The sequence below is a fragment of the Ictidomys tridecemlineatus genome, chromosome 7, assembly GCF_052094955.1.
Source record: "Ictidomys tridecemlineatus isolate mIctTri1 chromosome 7, mIctTri1.hap1, whole genome shotgun sequence".
NCBI lineage: Eukaryota > Metazoa > Chordata > Mammalia > Rodentia > Sciuridae > Ictidomys > Ictidomys tridecemlineatus.
In genome coordinates, this window is record NC_135483.1 from 63,121,357 (window position 1) to 63,144,666 (window position 23,310).

At 37.6% G+C, this 23,310-nt stretch overlaps 1 protein-coding gene across 4 annotated transcripts in view; it reads right to left on the minus strand.

Annotated features, from left to right (window-relative positions):
* Asph (aspartate beta-hydroxylase) overlaps positions 1-23,310 on the minus strand; it is a 213,439-nt gene that overhangs the window by 12,649 nt on the left and 177,480 nt on the right. For all 4 annotated transcript variants that reach the window (XM_040293977.2, XM_040293978.2, XM_040293979.2 and 1 more), the window contains 3 exons: positions 12,513-12,648; positions 6,260-6,351; positions 5,765-5,898 (listed from right to left, as the gene is read on the minus strand). In XM_040293977.2, the coding sequence (XP_040149911.2) occupies positions 5,765-5,898; positions 6,260-6,351; positions 12,513-12,648 (362 nt within the window). The remainder of the gene's footprint in view (positions 1-5,764; positions 5,899-6,259; positions 6,352-12,512; positions 12,649-23,310) is intronic.

Consider the following 23,310-nt stretch of genomic DNA (forward strand, 5'->3'; position numbering starts at 1 on the left):
ATTCCAGGGATGCAAGGATAGTTTAACATATGCAAATAAATATATGTAATTCATCAAATAAATAGAACTAAGGAAAAAATCACAGACTCTTTAATAAATGCAGAGAAAGCCTTTGCCAAAATTCAGACTCATTATTCATGATGAAAATACTGAAAAAACTAAAAATGTAAGGAACTTACCTCAACATCATAAAGTCCATGTACAACAAATCCCAAACCAACATCACAGTACATGGAGAAAAATTGAAAGCATTTCCTTTAAAACTGAGAACAAGACAAGGATGTCTATTCTTTCTACTCTTATTCAATATAGAATTATATTGAATATTAAATATATCACATTATATACAGATGTTCTAGTCAGAGCAATTAAGCAAAAGAAGGAAATACAAGGTATAAAAGTAGGAAAGGAAGAAATCAAATTTTTACTATTTTCAGGTGATATGATCCTGTACTTAGAAGATCCAAAAAGTTCCACCAGAAGACTGCTAGAGCTTATAAACAAATTCAGCAAAGTAGCAGGTTACAAAATGAGCTTAAAAAATCAATAGTTTTCTTATACAACAATAATGAATCTGTGAAGAAAGAAATCAGGCAAGCAATTCTATTCACAATAGACTAAAAAAAAAAACCCTATAAATAAATTTAACCAAGGAGGTAAACAACCTCTACAATGAAAATTACAGAACACAGAACAAAGAAACTGAATAAGGAACAAGAAGATGGAAAGATCTCCCATGTTCACAATAGGCAGAATTAATATTGTTAAAATGGTCATATTGCCCAAAAGCAATATACCGATTCAATGTAGTTCCCATCAAAAATATCAATGACATTTTTTCACAGAACTAGAAAACAAAGTCCTAATATTTATTTGGAAGAATAAAGGACCCAGAATAGTCAAAGTAATTCTAAATCAAAACAATAACAACAACAACAACAACAAAACAATGTTAGAGGCATTGACTTCAAATTATACAACACAATGGTAGTAGCAAAAATTTCATGGTATGACATAAAAACAGTTAGACAGAAAAATGATACAGACTAGGAGACACAGAGACAAATTCACACAGATACAGTCATCTAGTCCTTGACAGAGGTGGCCAAAACATACATTAGAGAAAAAAATAGCCTTTTGAACAAATTATGCTGGGAAAACTGGTTATCCACATGTAGAAGAATGAAACTACACCCTTGTCTCTCATCATGCACAAAAATCAACTCACAATGAATCAAAGACCTTGGAAGTAGACCAGAAACTATGAACTCCTAGAAGATAATGTAGGGTCAACACTGCAACACACACACACAGTCAATGACTTTCTCAATAGGACACCTATGGCTCAGGAAATAATGCCAAATGTTAATAAATGGGATTATATTAAATTAAATAGCTTCTGAACAGCAAAGAAAACAATTAGGAATGTGAAAAGAGAACCCAGAGAATGAGAGAACATCTTTATTAGCTACTTTCCTGACAGAGGATGAATATCCAGAATATACATAGAACTCAAAAAATGTAACATTAAAAAACCAAATAGCCCAATTAATAAGTGGGCAAATGAGCTAAATAGACACTTCTCAAAAGAAAAAAATATAAAGGGCCATCAGATAAAATTTTTAAAAATGAACACTTTTACATATGGAAATCAGTATGTAGTTTCCTCAAAAGAATAGGAATGAAACTACTGTATGACTTAGCTATACCACTCTTTGGTATCTTAAAGAATTAAAGTCATCACACTATAACAGCACATGCATACCTGTGTTTATAACAGCATAATTCACAATAGCCAATTTATGGAACCAGCCTAGGCGTCCATCACCAGATGACTGGATAAAGAAAATGTGGTATGTATACACAATGGAGTTTTATGTGACCATAAAAAATAAAATTTCATATGCAAGAAAATGGACAGAACATGAGGACATTATGTTGTAAAATAAACCAAACTCAGAAAATCAAGAATCATGTTTTCTTTCATATGTTGAAGCTAGAGAGATAAAAGGAAAAGAAAGGTAGGGGAAATCTCACGAAAGTCGAAGAAAGATCAGTAAAATAGAGAAAGGGGACCAGTGGGAGGGAGGAGGGGAGGAAAAGGAGAAATAGGGAATGATATTGGCCAGATTATACTGTAATATCATGTGCATGTATGGATATGTAACACAGACCCCACCATTATGTACAATCATAATGTACCAATATAAATATGGATTAAGGAGGAGGAAGATGTAACATGGCTTACTGCAAGTGCAAAAAGAGATGTGGAACAGGATTACTGACAGGAAGTCATGATGGGACACAGGGGCATAGCACTCTCTGGCTTTTTAGGCATGAGAGAACCTGAAGGTCATATCCTCTACAAACTTGCTTCCCTGTCCTCTAAACAGGCAGGTGGGTAGTAAGTGTTTTTTCATAATGACCATGAATTTTCAAAGTATACCATCTGCAAATTATTGCTATCAGTATCTCCTTACTGTCACTTGAACTAGGTTGTATTTTTTGCGTAACAGAAGCTGAGAGGCTGCTAAGCTAAGGCTCATATTCAAGCTCCCCTTCTGGGTGAGCTGTGAGCAACTATAGGTGAAAACTGTTAAGCTGGAAGTGTTTTCAACTTCAGGGAAGATGCTGGCAGTGGTTTTCATTTTTCAGCTTGGTCATGAGGTCATGCTGTAAGTCTGGAGCAGGGAATGAACCTACCGATGTGCTCCTGGAAAAGTCTCCCAGAATTTTGGCTCTCAAGGACTTAACATTTGAGCCTGTGGTGCTGTCCACTTGCTCCCCTGCTGGACCACCACACTCATTCTTCCAATCTGGGCTTTCTCCTGTCTCAGGAGAAAATCCTGAAGACTAGGATCAGTTTCATACCTTCCTTCTCCTGGCCAGTACTCAAGGGGATTTTTATTCAGTATTTTCTAAGCAGAATAGACAAGAAACAGAAAAGAAGGAAAGAAGAAAAGGAGAGATGAAAGGTTGGAAGGGAGAGGGGGAGAGAAGGAAGACAGGAAGGAAGGGGGGAAGAAAGAGATAAAGAGAGAGAAGCTCAGCATGAACAAAAGTGAAGCAAGTTCTAAAACCAATAAGTACGACTTTGAAGATGAGGCCTGCTGTTTTCTATCTTCATGGCCTTATGCTCTTAGTGTTTAGTTTGTCCAAATTTGCTTCTAAATCATCCTCTCACCTCCTCTTTTTTGTGCAAATCATCCTCTCACCTCCTCTTTATATACTCTGGGTTCCTGCCACATCCCTGTCCCTCTACCCTTTGGCAGAAAGAACCTGTGGATCCAAACTGAATTTCTGAAGGCTTGATGAGAAGTTTTCATAGTTGTTTTTTTTTTTTTTTTTTTTTTTTTTTACCCTCTAGTCATCACTCAATTGTCCTTCAAGCTTCTTCTAAAAGTTCCTGCTAAGCTTACCTCTCAAATTTTTTACCCTCTAGTCATCACTCAATTGTCCTTCAAGCTTCTTCTAAAAGTTCCTGCTAAGCTTACCTCTCAAATCTCTATCTCTACACTGGACTTCTCTCCTGAGTGCCAGAACTCTGTTTCCAGGCAACTCTTGGATATTTATACCATTTTGTCCAAACAGCGATTTAGTAAAATAAGTATAAACACTTAACTCTTTTTCTTTTTCTTGAACTTTTTTTTCCCCTTGAACCTCTAACATATTCATTTACTTTCTGGCCTTACCCTTTATGTACTTTCCACTGGTGATTGCTAAACCACTCAATGTTGTTCTTATTTGGCCCATAATGTTTGGCCTCTGTGATTTAACAGATGCTGCTCTGCAATGTGCTACTTCCTCAGTTTTCAATGTTCAAATCCCTCTTGTCTTTAAAAACAACCACTGTCAAAACTCTCAAACCTCAAGTGCAAGTAAGTTCCCTTCCCACTGATCCACGCATATCATTTTTATCTATGCCGTTCTAATGGCTCACAAGGCTTTAGATCCACTGTTTTCTTCCAATCTGAGGATGTCTGGGAGAGCAGAGCGTGATTCATCTCTGCCTCAACCACAGCCCCTTGTGCTGCTGTGTCAAACCAGGACAGGTATCTTTCAACAACCAAATGAATCCTTTTGAACACTCACCCTCTATTCTGACCTCTACTAAATCCAATGAGAAATGCCTATCAAGATCACAACTCAGCTTCTGATCTCTAGGAGATTATAGCTCCTTGTTGAGAAAAATTAACATATGCTAATTAATAAAAAGCAATAGCAAAGAGTAGCAAGATCACTAAGGGGATATAGGATGCACATTCCAACAAGTCAGAAGACAGGTTTTATTTTTAAGAAACTAAATTGGATCTTAGTAATGAGTTTATTTTGGGTAGATGTTATGGTTTGAATCTGGAATTGCCCTTCCTCCAAATCTCATACTGTGAAAATATGGTACCAATACAGTAAGGTTTAGAGGTAGGCCTTTTAGAAAAAGATTAGATGATGATAGCTGTACCTCATCAGTGGATTAATTCATTGGATGAATTAGTAATTAGAATACACTGCTGAGTGATAAGCGTAGACAGGCAGGGAATGGCTGGAGGAAGTAGGTCACAGGGACAAGCCTTGGGACTATATCTTGTCCACATCCCCTCTCCCCCAGCTTCTGCTCTCCTTCTGCTGCTTGGCTGCCATAAGCTGAGCAGCTTCCTTCTGTCATGTCCTGCCACCATGATACTCTGCTTCGATTCAGGCCCAGAACAAGGGAAGTCAACTGACCTTGGACTAAAACCTCAGAAACCATGAGCCAAAATAATAATGTTCCCTCCTGTAAGCAGTTCTTGTTGGGTACTTTGATCTCAGAGACAAAAAGCCAACTAACAGGTGAAGAGCCAGACTTTCCAGTGGAAGCAAGTGTCAGGATAATAGGCACAGAACCAGTGTGGTTCATTCAGAGAGTTGTGAATGAAGCTGCTGTGATTAAGAAAGGAAGGGGGAGGGGAGAAGGAGAACTAACTTTCACCACTTCCCTGCTGAGGCTAGAATGTGGATTAAGTGCCTTGTAGGCATTATTTCCTTTAATCCCTCTAACAACCCTGCAAAGTAGATAATATCATTGAAGATTTCATAAGCAAAGTGGCTGAGATTTGATGGTATTAAGTAACTGGCCAAGGTTACACAGGATTAGGTTACAGAGCTGGGACTTGAAAAAAGGCAAGCCAGCTTCCATTGCACCATGTTGTCTCCTGTAGAACAAAATATAAACATCAGGAGCCATTTTCTTCAAGAAGGAGGACTTATTGTATTTATGGATAATTCACGCTGTCAAACCATTAGCATGATGCACAATAATGTATGGCTCAGTACATGTGACTGGACTCTGAATGCAAGTCTGCTTAGAAGCAAGAAGGTTCAGCTGCCACATGAGTGCTCTAGGGAGAAATGACCAAGAAGATCAGTCCTAGAATATCTCCAGACTAGCAGGAAGCACAAAGAATAGGTAGAGACTGAAGAGTGTGGATGTAGCTTTGTTGGAGCAAACACTCATCCTAAGAGGTAATGGAGGAGAGAGAAATGACAAAGGGAGGCTGGGGATATAGTTTAGTTGGTAAAGTGCTTGCCTGGAATACACAGGCCCTGGTTTCAATCCTCAGCACCATGCACACACACAAAAAAATAAATGAATAAATAAATAAATAAATAAAAGACGAGAGAGAGAGAGAGAGAGAGAGAGAGAGAGAGAGAGAGAGAGAGAGAGAGAGGAGAGAGAGAGAGAGGAGAGTGAGAGAGAGAATATGAATAAATGATAAAGGAAACATACTTGGTCTCATTGGCACACCGGATCTTGCAACCTTCCTTGGGAATCACCAAGCCCAGGTGCATCCGAAGCCTGCAGTTTGTGGGTCCTGTGTGGGGCCACACATGAGTTCCAGGGTGCATGATGGAATATTTGATCTGCAAAGAAAATATGACACTCGATCGGCCATTTGTCAACGTGTGTGTAGCAATTGCTAAATTAAAGTGACAGAACAAAACTACTGTGAATTTGGATCAGAATCCATGGAAGACTCACAATTTATATTCACACCTTCTTTGTGAAGCAAACTAAAATAAAGCACTCACATTTTCCACAAAGTGATAGAATTGGACATTTTCCACCCTCAGTTCTGACATCAATGACATGAAATTATATTTCATTAATAAGTGAGTAAAAAAAAAGAAGCATTCATAGGAAAGTATCATTTCTTTGTAGGGGTCAGATCTCCCTTGTTCCTAACAATCCTGTTCTCCCCGGCACTGACAACACTCTAAGTACCTGTCCTCTTCTGCATCCTGTTGTCTCAGGGAACTTTTCTAATAAAGTGCAGGTTTTGGGAGCTCCTTTACAGGCATTTTCATTTTTTCTTCCTAGAAGAATAAATGATGAGAACCATTGTTAGACACAAATCACAAGCTGGGTGCCATGACATGTACCCACAATTTAGGAGGCTGAGGTGGGAGGATCATTTGAGTCCAGGAGTTTGAGACCAGCCTGATCGACATGGTGGGACCCTGTTTCAAAGACAGAGAAAGGAGAAAAAAAAAGGAAGAAAGAAATCGTAGTAAAGCTTACACTCATCTCATTTGGACCGTAAGTGATATAAACAGTCAAGTTCACTGCAGGAATATGAAGGAGGAGTGAACTCATGAAGACAAAGGGTATTCCCCTAAGAGACAGTGCCTGGAAGAGCAAGGATCTGAATTCTCCAGTCAGCATTGGGTTAGACTCAGGACATCTAAGGAGCAAAGCACATGTTGAATAGTTACTGTTTCTCCTGTGGCAGGCAGAACAGTGGTCCCTCTCAAAGATGCCCACATGCTAATCCCAGGGACCTGTCAATATGTTATACTACAGAGCAAAAGGGACTTAAAGTTTCAGATGGCATCAAGGTTTCCAGTGAGCTGACCTTACAATAAGATTATCTTGGATTAACTGGAGTGGCCCCATATAAAAGCAGCAAGAAGTGTCAGAGTGATACAGGATAAGAAAGACTTGGCGTGGCCATTGCTGGCTTTGAGGGTAGAAGGAGAACACAAATCAAGGAAAAAGGGAAGCATCTAGAAGCTGGAACCTCCACAAGAATATACTTTAATTTTAGCAGTGAGACCCATTGTAGACTTCTGACTCCCAGAATTGTGAGATGATAAATGTGTGTGCTTTTTAAGTCACCAAGTTTGCGGTAACTTGTTACACCAACCATAAGCAAATAATATATTCTCTAAGGAAGGAAAATCCATTATATTATAATCTAACCTAAATTCTAGGACTATATTGAAGAGTTACAAAACAATATTTTTAATTGGAATTTAATGACTTTCATTTACAGATCATTCTTTAAATGGTGATAGAGAATGACATTTTTAAAAAGTGGAGGATGAAGAAGAAGTCTTTGACAGATGATGTTTTCTATGAGTAATAGTGTCAGGAATAAGATTCTGGGACGGTCTTAAGTATCCTGAACCATGCAAATTTCTTCACAACTATAAAATCACCATTCATTAGGGAAGATGTGCTCATGATGTTCGCAACATCATTTGCTCTCATAGAGGAGTAAAACGATGGATTGTTTTTTAAAGACAAATATTTCAATTCCCTGTACAAAATGCAAAGGACTGCTACATCTAAGGCTTAGTTTAATTTTATTTAAGTTATTGTTAGTGGTGTCCTAAGATAATCATATACTGAGAGCAAAATGAGAGTCACAACAGATGCAACCTAGAAGAATTTGCCTCCAATGGACCTTAACGCTTTAGAGTATAACTTATATAGTCATTTTTCCTAAGTGATATAAGTGAGGACCTCTTATGAGTAAAATGTTCGTAAAATGTTATTTTTAGATATTAATGGAGTACCTCAAATGAATGGAATGATAAATTGAACAAATATTCTACAAATGTACAAGTCATCAGGGAGCATTTTTAACTCCAGCTTTCCTGGACTTCCTATGATGGGGACAGGTTGGCAGGAGTCCCTCATTCTGGGTTCTGTGCTGTTGAGGCAGTGGCTGATGGGGCCAATGGCTTCAAGGGCAACCAGAGCCAGCTGGACTTCCCACAAACACAGGGGTGAGGGTTGAGCCTGTGCTACCAGAAGAACAGGTATGCCTCACACTAAAGATAAATAGTAGATGGGTAACCAAATGGATTATGTCACTAGAACTTCCATGGGGACAGTGCTGGACCAGAGAGAATCTCTAGACTTTTAGACACATTCAGGTTGAGGATCCTCCTTAAAATAAAAAAATTCAGAACTTACTGAGGGACAACATGATGATCAAAAATATTGGATTTTCATATCATACATACTCAATCAGTAAAGTCTATGCAAGATTTCCCAAATCCTAAACACTTCTCAAACATTTTGGATAAGGGATATTCAACCTGTAATTTTGTTGTTGTTGTTTGGAAAGCATAGATTCTCTCTAGGGGAGAAATCTGTGCAGTAGATGCTCAACAGTCATATGTTGACACGGGTATTTGTAAATATTAACATGTGATCAGAATGTAAGATTTCCCTAGTGCTCACTCTGGGCTTGGAATTGCTCCACATGCTTAGACTGACCAATCTGATGTCCACAACATCCAGTAATAAAGACACCAGTGCTGTGTTTTACAGAAGAAGTACCTACACACAGAGAGGTCTCGTAGTAACTGGCAGAGAAAAAGAACTGGGAAATCTAATTCACTCAGAACTCAGCTTTCAGCCAAGACTACCTCTCCACTACTGTACTACAAGACCAACTCTCCATTACTGTTACAATTTGTTATGGTTTGAATGTGAGGTGTCCCCAAAAGCTCATGTGTGAGAGAGACAATCCAAAGTTCTGGAGGAGAAATGATTGGGTTATAGCCTTAGCCTAATCAGTGAATTAATCCCTGATGGGATTAAATGAAGTGTTAGGGTGTGGCTGGATGAGATGGGAACTGGGATGTGGCTTTGGGGTATATATTTCTATCTGGAGAGTGGAGTCTCTCTCTCTCTCTCTGCTTCTTGAGCACCATGATGTGAGCTTCTTCCCTCTGCCACACTCTTCTGCCATGTTCAGCCTTGCCTCCAGCCCCAAGAAATGGAGCTGGTTTTCTATGGACTTAGACCTCTGAAATTGTGAGACATCAAATAAACTTTTCCTCCTTACAGTTGTTCTGGTCAGATCTTTTAGACACAGTAGCAAAAAAAGCTGACTAAAACACTATTAGAAAATGTGTTGCTATTATGTAATAAAAATGCAGTATCACTGTTATATATTAGAAAACAGTATGTCAGATCATTGACCCTAGGAAAAAGCTACCTTATATTTAAGGCACTACTTTCATTGTCATTTTTCAGATGAAAACTTCCAGGCTTAGAGATATAGGGACATGCCCAGTAAGGACTGTAAGTTAGGAGTGTGGTTTTCAAATGCTGTGCTTTGAAGTATAATTTTGCATCTTGTTACATCAGGATTAGAAGGTTTGCACAGGGGAAGACCAGCTAATTCAATGTAACTGAAGGAGGAACACTCAGCAAGCTTAAAGTAATTTCCAAGTACTAGTAAACTCTGTGTGTGTGTATGTGTTTTTTTTTTTAATGGCCCCAGGAAAAGTTCTAACTGCTAACACAGATCTGAAAGAATGACTTGAATATATCATTTAGATGTGTCCATGCTTTATGAGGCATATTCATAAAGTAGGGACTTGGTTATAAGTTTCCAAAGTTTCAAGGCTCTACTGCTAGAATGACAACATATTCCATCTTGTGTGATAACTCTGATCAATTGAAAGTGGTTGCCTAGAACAAGGCTTTTGAGAAGGATTCAGCAATTAAAACTGAGCAGATAACTGCTCAGTTAACACCATTTCCCATGGGTTCTAGAAAATGTGACTGAGCAATAATTACTAACTCTATATTTTAGTCACTGCTTGGAAAAATTATTAAAATGCTGGCAAAATAGATGTTCCATGATATTCACATAGCAATTTAGTTTGTGTGTGTATGTGTGTGTGTGTGTGTGTGTGTGTGTGTGTATGTATATATGTTGCTAGAGATCAAACCTAGGGCCTCACACATGCTAGGCAAGTGCTCTACCACTGAGCTACAACCCCAGCTCCGTGATTGGAAACATATTTGTGAAGAAATATTCATTACTTAGATTTGCAGATATATCTTTTTTCTTCAATTCTGAAAAGCTTATTATCCAAAACGTATTGCAGTTCAGTACTGATTATACTATGTAGAGATCACATTAGTCTGCTGGGCTGCAATAACAAAATACCACAGACTAGGTGGTTAAACAGAAGTTTATCTTCTCATAGTGCTGGAGGCTGAAGTTCAAGATCAAGATGATGGCGGGTTTGTTTCTTTCTGAGGCCTCTCCTTTGGCTACAGAAGGCAGTAGACTTCTTTCTGTGTCTCATGTGGCTTTGTTTCTGTGCATGCATATCCCTAGTATGTTTTCCTCTTCCAATCCTACCTGATCAGATCCCCACCCTTACGACTTCCTATACCCTTAACTACCTCCTTTAAGGACATATCTCCAAATATAGACACACTGGGAGTTGGGCTTCAACATATGAATATCGAGGAGGACAAAATTCAAGTGGAGAACAGAGATCTACCATGATTTTGCTTCCTGTTTGTATACAAACAAAACTCGCCCAGTCACAGCTTCATGGACTTTAACTACCCAGCACTATGCTTTCCTAATTAAATTAGACAACCTCTAAGTCTTCCGCTTAGCCAGATATTCATTGGCCTCTTTGAATTTGGACTCTCGGTGTAGCACCCTGTCCTGCCACCTCCCTTCCCATGTCTTCTTCCTCTCCTTCTATCCCAAGACAGCCTCTTCTGTTTCTTAGCCCCAGCACCTGGTATGGCAAGTACCTTCAGAGATTCCTCCCAGTTCTGTGAAAGCTATGACACTATTTGCTTTCAAAATTACTCTTTTTGCACTGTTAATTTGTTTTCAGAGAATAGCTCCTGGATTCTTTCTCAAAGTCCAAAACCACAAACAGAAGCCCACAATGAACCTTCATAAATTTTCATAAGATAGAAACTATGTGATTTATATTCTTTGATGATAATAAAACTAGAAATTAATTTTTAAAAGATGAAGGAACTACAACAAATTGAAACTCATGCTCATCTCTCTCTCTCACACGCACACATACCTCTAAATTATTTGTGAATCGGGACAGAAATGCAATCTGTTTTTAGTAAAACCTAAAATAAAAACACCATACATTACAGTTTATGGAATGAATCTAAAGGTACAACTATCAATCAGTCCATAGCCTTAATGCCTCTATTAGCAGAGAAGAAAGAATGAAAATAAATTTACTAAGGAGTTCCAATCAAAAGGTTTAAAAGAACGATTTAAAAAACCACCACCACTATCAACAATAACAACACAAAACAAGGAAGAAAGCATATACCAGCAGAAATTTAAAAACCCATAATACCGTGAGAAGCAATTTTATGAGCTTTTTAAAATATCAGGATAGGTAGAACTTTGTTAGAGTTAGGAAAGAAAAAGGAACATGGGAAGAATTTAACAAAGATACTAATAAAATAAAAAACATAGGAAATGATTGTAGAGAGTTCATGGAAAATCAGGTACAAGGAAACTATGTAAAAATTTAAAAGTCAGATGTTGCCTCCAGCCAACTTATTTTCTCTATTATTTTCTTCCTTGCTTAATCCTCCTACATCTCCATAATTCTTTGCATATTTCTACTTTATCCGAGCACCTTTCTCTGGTAAATTTTCTGGAAGTTACTTAGGGATGCATGCTATTCTGAAGCATTGCCCTGGGAAGCCTGAGAGCTTCTATGAAGCATAAAAAATATTAATGAAATTGAAGTATGAGATGAATGCTTAAGTGCTAATAGAATTAATTCATTTTAGTGACACACCACAGAGAAATTTGCATGTTGCCCACATATGGATCATGTAGCTCCCTTAAAAAAAAATCATGCTGGAGAAAGCTGATAAGAGTTACTTGAAATCATGTGATCTCTCTCTTAATTGACATATTCTCAAAAATATTACTGAAGTCGTTCTTCTTACATAGGAACTGTTCTGAAGGCATGATTGAGATAAGCCACTGTCCTTATTTGTCCTTTAATATAAACTGATTCTGTAGCTAAACATGTGCATCACATGCTGTTTGATCATTCAAATGGATTCACTTTTAAATGGCTATTTTTAACAAAGGTTAAGTTGACTTTCCAAGAGAACTGGAGAGAACCTTAAAGTTCAAATCTCCTCATTTTAAAGATAGATTTACATATTAACTCATTGACCACACATATTGTAGCTCTATCTATGTGCCTGGGTGTGGATTAAGCTCAAGAATTATAAAGTTGAATGTGAAACATTTATAGTTTTGAAGAACTCAGTAGTTATTACTGTCTTATCACTTACTGTGTGGCTTACCCAACATCTCTCACCATGGTGGCATCATCTATATTTTATAGAAGCAAATGAAGGTCAGGGATGCTCCTAAGATATCAATAGGTTAGAGAGAACAGTCTAGAAGACAGGAGCTCACCTTGCTGCCACAGTGTGAACTGGCTCCAATCACCCTTCTCCCTCAGGTTTTCATCTTCAGGCAGGAAGAGACCTTTGGCTTTATCCATCACTGCAAGTCCTTCATCACGGATTAACTTCCAGTTTCTTTCTAAAGTCTAGAAGGAAGGTTCTGATTTCATTGGACTGAAAATACGGCTGGTAGAACATTTTATAATACTTCTCAGGTATCGTTTTTATTTAATCAAATAATGACATTTTTGCTCTCATCTAGATTGCTTATTTCAATTTTTTCTAGAACCCCTTATCAAGAATGTAAAAGAGAAACAAAACAACCTCTTAATATTTTTCTGAACCAAATGCCGTTGCAGAATAAACACTTCAAAAATTCCTAGAAACCTCAGAGAACAATTCCTTCTACCATAATTATTTGCTTTAAGATTTGCCAAAAGGTTATTTTCTTTTTATTTATTTATTTATTTTAAAATCCATAACCTAACAAGAGAATTGGATTACAAATCACACATTTAATTTCACCTTTCTATAGAGTCCCTTACAGAGCTGCCATTCAACATGAATGGCATAAATACTGAACTTTCAAAGACATAGGAAAAGTGGCCACTGGAGCATTTGATCATTATAAGATTAACAGAAAAACATAACAAATAGGTGCCTTAGTGTTTAGAATTCAGACAAACAAAAAATATTTCCTTGACTTCTTATTTAGGAGGCAGCTTTAGCCTTAGCCTGGACTTCTGACTGACAGACCCTAGGAGTGGCCAGGTGGGAGCAGGCAGATCTGGTGGGAGATCCTGCAGGCTATCCTCCTCATCACACTGTGATGTCAGCCAGGGGTGGGTTGGCATGGGAGTGGTGCGGGCACTCTAGGTAGCCAACTGAGATGAGCTGCTATCAGAAGAAAAGCATCTAGGTAGCCAACTGAGATGAGCTGCTATCAGAAGAAAAGAATAAAAATAGCTTTCCTACAGTAAGAAAGAGACAAAGATGTACAGATAAACCAGGATTTTGAAATGTTAATTATTTCAATCATTTCTTAATAGAGGAGAAGTGGATAAAATAGCTGAGGATATGCATTTGTAGACAGGAACACACTAGCCGGTTTCAATAAGAATCTGGGGGCCAGACATGATAAATGTCTTAAGAGTAGGAGATTAGAACTAATCAGTCATGAGGAATAAAAATTTCAAAAATGGATTAAATTGCCCTGTAAAACATAGTTCTCTATCTTTTGCATTAGTCAAGTGAAATGAACTATAATTGAGTAAAACAAAGACAGTGTATAAAGCATTTTTACTACCTCATGTTGTACTAATTCATGATTAAGTGTAAAAAGAAATCAGGGTGATTGAGGACTCAAAAAAACAGCTATTCTCATATTTGTGTGAAAACATGATGCCAGCCTCAGCCAAGTCAGTGTGAAATTTGGTCTGAAGCTGCCTCTATCCGTGCTTTAAGCATGGCTTCAAAGTTTGTCCATGCACAGTGCACTGTAACCTAACCTAACCTAAACAGACTGTCACCTACTCTCAGAAAGTAAGTGCATCTTAGACAATCACCAATGGCCAACCACTTAGACAACATTCAAAGAAGATAGACATGAGCTGTAACCAAGAGGGCTGTCTCCACCTCACTTCTATATTCTGTATCTGATCTCCTTTTCTCTGACTACACAGGGGTGGAACATTCTATATAATTTTGAATGCAGGCTGCCACTTCACTCTGGAATTACAAATAAAGCCAACTGAGATCTTTAAAAGTAGATTTGTTGTTATTTTCACTTCTAACACCAAGGGAAATTTTTTGTGTTATGTGAAACTATTAGGGTTTTTAAAATATTGTAGGGCAAGAAACTTTGATTAGAGATTGATTTTATAATTCTATTTCTGTGAAAACCAGCCATTAGTGTCAACACTTACATCTCCTCCTTCCATCACCCTCCTGCTGTGGTGCTGGTAATTTGTCCTTTGTTAGCACTCAGTCCACCAACGGGTTTCCGGGTGTGTGTGCGTGTGTGTGTGTGTGTGTAGGAAGTTTATAACTAGGAAGTCCACGATGGCAGTTCAAGTAGACACTCAAAAGTCCTCACTTTGGCATGTCTCCATATTGAGAGAATTTCATGGTTTCCTCAAGATCATGGAAAAGAAAAAAAATGCACCCCAGGACTTTGCAGTATGTTCAGATCTTCTTAAATGCACCTAAATTGCCAACTCACTGCTGTTATTGTAACTTGTTCAAGTTGCTAGATAAATCTGTTAGAGTCTTGTTAAATTGTCACACAGACAAGGAGAGAATTACCTCTCTAACACATGAAATTACTTTTCAAATGAGGTTATTGGCACCTTATAAGGGCAAGCTCTTCCCTCCTGGAATTTTAGAAGTTTCATTTCTTTTGAAAGCTGATTTTAAGAGCATGGTTGGAAAGAGCTGTTTTTTTTTTTTTTGTTACTAAAATAGGGCACAAAACCCTAGGGGAAATGTTCAAGTGACTGCATCACTCAACACAATTTAAACTTTATTACTTAAGAATAGGCTGTCTTTTAATGTGAAATGTCATTCCTGCACCTTTTACCCTCAGCCTCCCTGGGAAGTGTTCCCAAGGTACTTTTCCACAGGTACTACTGATTAAAAAAAAAAAAAAAAAAAAACTTTTGGGTTTTCCTTTGTTTTAAGAATGGCACAGGTGTTGGATGACAGAAACAGGTGCAAAAGAGAAAATGAATGCAGAAGGATCTCCCCAGTACCTGACCTCAAATGCTTGTACTACAGACGTGCTCCATCCTGTGATGGTTAATCTTGAGTATCAACTTGACTGGATTGACAGACACCTAGAAAATTGTTATGCACACTTCTGGGTGGATGTTTCCAGAGATGATTGGCATATGGGTCAGTGACCTGAAAGGGAAAGACCCACCCTGAGTGTGGGTAGCACCATCCCAAAGGCTGGGAGCCTGGATGGAACAAGGCAGGAGGAGGATGTTCCCATGAGCTTGACTCTTCTTGAGCAGGAGAGATTTTGCTGCTTCCATCTCCTGTGGAAGCAGACTGCAGCCTTTGAATGTAGACTTGCATCAGTAACTCGCCAGCACTCCAGGTTTCAGTCTCACACTAGGGCTGTATCATTGCTCTTTCTTGTGCTGAGGCTTACAGTTTTTTGAACCAAGCAGCAACTGGTTCCCTAGCTCTCTAGCAGGGCAGTAGCCACTGTGGGATTACCCAGCCTCTGATTATAGAAAACAATTGCCTCTTCTATATCCATTCTATTTGTTCTGTTTATCTGGAGAACCCTGACTAATAAACTATCCCAGCACTACATAGATTTCTATTTTATTTCCATTAATACAGTTACTCATTATTTTCTCTTTTGAGTTCAATACGGTGTCAAAGAATTATATAGTTGGAAGGATCTGTCCTGTTAACCTCATGGAAACTTTTTTAGCGATGACAAAATGACTCTTTGAGTGGTGAATGAGCTTAACAGTCCAGGTAGAATCACCCTGCTATTGCCCTCTTGGTCATTCCTAAGGATCTTGTGGAAGAGGCACAGTCTAAGTTTCAGTCCGTGCTGGGCTCTGCAGGCCTTGTTCCCCTCTAGGGTGTGGGAGCAATTGTGGGGTCCCACAGCTTCCTGTGCACCTTCAGGAGAAGGTACTTTTGAGGTGCTCAGAGAGACATGTGCTTCCAGCTTGCATTGTGCAATGGGTGCAACTCAAAGACAGCTCACATCCTTGACAAGGACAAGTGGGGAAATTGAGTGACCCAAAAGAGGGGACCAGTGAAACTTGGTGACATAAAGAAAGATGATGTAGTGGTAACAACAATCATGCTTTTCTAAGCATTTCAATGTAAACATTTTTTCGACCAAAGTAAATAACTCTACTAGGGGGTATTCTTCAACTTTGGAATCACACACAGGGACTTTAGCGAAAAATCTGGGATGAAACCTAGGAAATGTTTTTAAGCACACACCAAGGAACCACATTTAATGAAATACAGATCATGACGGGAGATTAAAGACCAAACCTAATTACACAGTACGCATGTGTGTCAGTCCATTTGGGTCGCTGTGATAACACAGTGTAGATAGGCTGGTTTATAAACAACAGAAATTTAATTTTCAGTTCTGGAGCCTGGAAGTCTAAGATCAAGGAATTAGCAGATCCGGTGTCTGGTGAAGGACTGTTTCCTGGTTCACAGAGAGTGTCTTTGCACCCATGAGTCACATGGTAGAAGAGGGCAAGGCAGCTCCCTGGGGCTTCTCTAATCCCATTTAGGAGGGGTTCACCCTTGTGATCTAATCACATCCCAAAGACCTTACCTCTTAAAACCATAACCTTGTGGGTTAGGAGTGCAACATATGAATTTGGGGGAGGGGAGACACAAGAAAATTCAGACTACTTGTGCGCAGGAGGTGGAGAGTGAAAAGGGAGGGAATATGAATTTTCTCCACAGTAATAGTACTCAGTCTTCAGAGATGGCAAGGAATGCCTTTGTGTAAGAAATTCCAGCAAAAACCTAAATGTCTACACAAAGCCAGCAAGGCCTACAGTTTTAAAGGTCTACCTTGAAATATGATTTCCTTTACCCTAAATTCACCTGTTTCTTAAAACTGGAGAGAGAAACTAATAGCACTGGCATCTCAGCTGGGAAGACTAAAGTTTCTAAAGCATATTTTTTTCTTATGGCTACACATAACTTAGAAACCAGATTTGACTGTTATTACAGTGGCCCATGGTTTTGTTAAACCTCAGCTATATTTGGCACTCTAGCCATCCATAAATTGATTTCCCAGTTCCAAGCCCTACTAATCCCATAATGCACCTCAACTGGCCTTAATCCCAATTCTCTGTTCAGGTAAGAGACATTTCCTCATCTTCCCAGACAGCTGACTCATACCATTTGATGGTTCACATTTCTTTTCAATGCTAAATTCATTTAACTTCTATTTTTGAAATCCTCTCTTAAAATTGAATTCTTGCAGAAAGTCTTTCTTTTGGGGCTGAGGGCGTAGCTCAGTGGCAGAGCTCATGCTTACATGCAAAGCCCTGAGTTCAATACCCAGCGCCAAAAAAGCCAAACTCAACCAAAAAAGAACAACAACAACAAAAAAGAACAAACAACAAAAGACAACATTCTTTTGAAAAGTAAATCATAGCCCAAATCATTCTTACTTACCTATTTTTCTTACTACTGTTTTTTTATTCCATTTAAAGATCCATGTTTTTTTTTTTTTTAAGTTTTTTATTCAACTCTTCCCTATCCCTGAGCCTAACTCCCAGCTGGTTCTTTTAAATATTTCTTCTGTTGTTTAACTGACTATATCTAAATAATTTGTTGGCATTACTATTCTTGGTTTAATAATTTTAGACATCATCACCCACCTACCAGGGAAGGTTAACAATCTAACAAGTTGATGCCTTTCTCTTTTCCCTCTTTTCTATCCTTGTGATACAGTTAATTTCTCAAATCTTTCATTCATCTGGGTAAATTCACATTCAGATTTTAAAATATTATGACAATGAAGTATCACTCACATTTGACTTGAGTTGTAAATGATCATACTTTGTTTCACATGCAGTTTTTACAAAATTCTGCCCTTTTGTTGGCTTAATTTTCTAATACTTAACACTGTTTCTTCACCAACTCTGAAACTGTACTAAAAAAAAAAAAATGTCTGTTGAGCATGTCTAATCCAAAAATCTGAAATCTAAAACACTCTAAAATCTGAAAAGGTTTTGTAGCAAGAGGAAAACTTTATACCATGAAAATGTATCATGCAGAAAATTATTTAAAATAACATATAAAATTATCATATGAAAAATAAATATATTTTGTGTTCACATTTGTGTCCCATCCCCAAGATATCTCATCATGCATATGCAAATAAAATCCCCAAATCTGAAATACTTCTGGTTCCAGACTCTTGATAAGGGCCACTGCACCTGTATTCTCACCCTTTGCTGAAGACATCATATAGTCTATTACTTTCTTTCTTTTTCTGTTTTTCTAAATTGACCCTCCAGTAGCTAACATGCTTTACTATAATGTGGAATAGTGGCTCTCTGGGCTTCACAGAACTTGCCTTGGCCTCTGGTATTGGGATTTCTAACTATTTAAGTCTAGTTTCTGAGAAAGAGGACATGACTGGTAAAATTGCATTTCTGAAAACATCTGAAACTATTCTTATGTGATTGAAAGTTTGACCATGAATGGATAGGTGTTCAGGTAGTAAATTTATTTACCTAGTTTTAAATTCTCATTATATTTTTTTGTTATATAGTGTGATTATCATTTTATTTTTATTTTTTAAAATAAAAAATAAAGATTGAAGATATTCAAAGTATACAATGTGGTACTTTTTTACATGTATAAAATGTGCAATGATTGCCATAATCAAATTAATAATTAACACACAGTTCACTATCCACACTGTACCTTCAATCCCTAGAACGTGTTCCTCTTACAAGCGAAAGTTTGTACTCTTTGGCAAACATCTCCCCATTTTACCATGCTTATCCATGGCAACTACTGTGCTACTCTCTGCTTTGAATTTGTTAAAATTCCACATTTATGATCACACAGTAGTTGTCCATCTGAGTTTGGCCTAGAATATACTCCAGGTTCATCCAGGTTGTTGTGAATGGCAATACCTCCTTCATAAATGGTTCCACTGTGTGTATGTACCACTCATCTGTGACATATAGGTTATTTCCATATTGTGGCTATTTTGAGTAATTCTGCAGTGAACAGGGAGGTGCAGACATATGTTTGAGATACTGAATTATTACTGTTGGCTATATATCCAGAAGCAGGATTTCTGAATCACATGGCAGTTCTATTTTTACTTTTTTGAGGAACCTCCTCACTATTTTTCACAGTGACTGTAGCAATTTATATTCCTCCCAACAGTGTAAAGTGTTCTTTTTTCCACATCCTTGCCAACACCTGTTACCTCTTATTTTTCATAGTAGCCACCCTAACTTGTGTGAAGTGATGTCTCATTGTGGTTCTAATTTGCATTTCCTTGATGTTTAATGATGGAGAGCATTTTTCATAAACTCATTGGCCATTGGAAGAATGTCTATCCAGGTCCTATGCCCATTTTTAAATCAGATTTTTTTTTTTTTTTTGCTATAGAGAAAGGGATAGGAACTCTCTTTCAGATGTTTAATTTGCAAATCTTCTCCTATTCCATTGGTTGCCTTTTCATTCTGTTGACTGGTTTCTCTGCTGTGTAGTAACCTTTAGTTTGACACAGTCCTGCATATTTATTATTATTATTATTATTATTAGGGGTCATAACAAAAAATCATTGCCAAAAATCATGTCTTATTTAACTTTGAGAGCAGAGCTGTATCGCATTGCAAATTTTAGTGCTACTATTGGGAAAGATGTTATCTTTTGTATTCCTCTTTCTTTCTTTCTTTCTTTTTTTTTTTCTTTTTGGTCCTTCCAGAGGATCTCTTTTTTAAAAATTTATTTTTTTTAAATAAATGATAGTGGAATGCATTACAATTCTTATTACACATATATAGCACAATTTTTCATATCTCTGGTTGAATATAAAGTATATTGACACCAATTTGTATCTTCATACATGTACTTTGGATAATGATCTCTAAGAGTCAGATTCTGCCACTTAGTAGCCTGGTAATTTTGGGTAAGGTACCTAATGCTGTGCTTTAAATTTCTCATTTAAAAAATTTCCCTCAGAGGTGAGAAGACTAAGTGTGCCAAGAAGACATGTGCTATATACAAATACTGCACAGTCATGATGAAAATAATGAGAATTGTAAATTTTTCTCTTTCTGACATCCTGAAATTTCATGGTAATGTGTTTTAGTATAGGGATCGAATATCCACTGGTGCTCCTTAACATGGAAATACACTCCCCCCTCCCCTGGCCATTTTCCAGGATTATTTCTTTAATATTGTCTTCTCTATTTCCCCCTATACTCTCTGCAACTGCTTTTATTTGTATTCTGGACATGTTACATTGAGCCTCTAATTTTCCTATTTTTCATCTTTACCTTTTTATTTTTTCCTTCTGGTGGCTTTTCCTGTTATAGCTTCTAACAACACTAATAAATTTTATTTCTGCAAATCCCAAGAGCCCTTTCTGGGTTTTTGTTTGCTACCCTTTGTGTTCTTGCTACTTTTTTTCTATTCTTGTTTTATGGGTATACTATCCCTTCTTAGTGCTCTGAGTACCTTCAAGGTATTATTTCAAGTTTGCCTTTGTTTCTGTATTTTCTATTTCCCTAAATTACAGCATTTCTTTTGTTTCTTTTGTTCTTTGTTGTTTATGCTGAAGATTTCCTCAATCTTTGGTGATGCTTAGGTAACAGTTCTATAAAAATGAATGAGCCATTGGTCATCTTGTGTGAAATGGCAGGGTCTGTGATTGATGGCCACATGTGAAGCCAGATTTTTTTTAATTGGGGACCCTAAAAAGCCAGTGCAGACAGCCCTATTCTTTGAGGCCACGCAACTTCTTCAGTGGTCATAATCCTGGATCCCTTAAATTCCTTCATCGGAATCCCCTCTGTGATGACTCTGGTTTCTGCTTTCTTGGAATTGACAAATCAGATAATTGTGGTTTCCAATTAAAAAAAAAATGACAGACACTGTTCATCTATTGCTGTCTCTCTCCCACCATTTAAAAAAGTTTTGTTCCATTTTTATTTTTTTTTACTGTCACTTAAAGTGAGGGTTTTATATATGGATATGTTAAATGCATACATTTAATTTCATTTAATTCTTCTTTACTTATAATATTTTCTATATATCTCTAACTGCTTTTTCCTGTTTACCTTTTTTATTTCTAGACTAGAAGGATCTTACAATATGTAATTCAACTTCTTAGTGGACTTTAGAGACAACTGTATGCCTGCAAAGTCCTTTATCAATCTCTGAAATGCATCTTTAAAAGATCACTGAACTCAAAGTAATGTTTCACATGATAAATAGGCAAGAGAGAGAGAGAGAGAGAGAGAGAGAGAGAGAGAGAGAGAGAGAGAGAGAGAGAGAGGAAGAGAGAGAGAGAGTGTGCCAGTGAGCAGTGAAGAAATAGTTTCAGCATCATTTTTCACATTTTGAATCAAACTCTCTAATCTGTGTATTGATTCACTGTCAACCTAATTTCTTTTTGCCTCTTGGGCTATATTCTTTACTTGTACCTCTTAGTTGGTATACCCTAACTCCATGAGATGCTTAGGTGATGATAAAATGATTTTAATGCTTCAAGCTTGACAAAAAGTCACTTTAATTTTGTTCTAATCAATCAAAATTGGTCTAACTGAACTTTAAATATTTTCTTCTATGAAGGGACACTTCTGTTGAGGCAGTAAGTGTAGCACACTGCTAAGAGAGGAGGACTACTAATGAAAGCCACCATTGGCTAAACCAAGAGTAACAAAACAGCACAGACAGAGTGGCTTAAACAACAGCACTTTTATGTCCTCACAATTTGGGAGGCCAGAAGTCCATAGTCAAGGTGCTGGAAAATTTGGTTTCTTTTTTTTTTATATTTATTTTTTAGTTGTAGTTGGACTCAATATCTTTATTTATTTTTATGTGGTGCTGAGGATGGAACACAGGGCCTCGCATGTGCTAGGCGAGCGCTCTACCACTGAGCTACAACCTCGGCCCTGAAAATTTGGTTTCTTTTGAAGCCTCTCTCCAGAGCTTACAGATGGCCTTATTCTCACTGTGTCCTCACATGGCCTTTCCTCTGTGGGCATGCATTCCTGGTACCTCTCTGTGATTTCAAACTTCCTCTTCTTATAAGGACTCCCACCAGGTAGGATTAGGGCTCATCATAATGGCTTCTTTTAAACTGCTTCTTCTTAACTGCCTCTTCAAAGCCTGTCTCCAAATACAGTTACATTCTGAGGTACTGGGGGGTTAGGGTTTCAACAGTTTGGGGGAGACATAATTCAGCACATAATACTAAAAACAGATCCAAATTAGAACCAGCTCCAGCTAAGAAAGCAAAAAGCAGATGGAAGAGGACCAGAAATAAATTTACATCAACATGGGCAAAAGTAAATTTATAGGAGCAAAATAAAACATGGTTATGGGGAAAGGTTTTTAACTTGTGTGCAAACATCATACAAGAACTCGGAGGGCTGAGAGTAATAAAAGCGAGATCACATCTTAACTATGTTTGATTAGCTGTAAGAAAAACGGAATGAATATCACATAGACACTGGCAGTTGACAGAAAATTTCTGAGATATGTAGGTACTTTGACAGGTCCTGAGTCTACGTTAAGAGAAGGGACATCATTAAAGACTACTGTGGGCAAAATTTATGCATAAAATTGAAGTGCGAATGAATGACTAAAATGTCACTTCAATACATATAATACCAAATTGTACTTCACTGACTAAGAATATGCTTGTAATTCATTACTATTTGAGAAATTATACAGTTTGATTTTGAGAGATTATTTTATCTTAATTATGTTAGGAATTACATATTAATTTTCAGAGATAAAATCAGCTTGCTTAAATCCTAGCCAAAATGTGCCTCTCCAGCATGCTAAGAACAGAGGCAGCCATGCATCCTGCTTTAGAAATGGTACCCCAGGGTGGGGTCATCCCCCTGAGTGAGGAGCTGAGGCTACAGAATCAGAGCAAACACTGCAGTAAGCACAACGCTTTCCCAGAAAATTCTCTTTGCAGTCATTTTAATAAAACCTCTAAGGAAATTAGTAGCATTAAAGGAACAATCTCTCACTGGTCCTGATGCATTTTGATCAGCTCTCCTTGTTTTTCCAAGCTTGAATATAAAGATCAA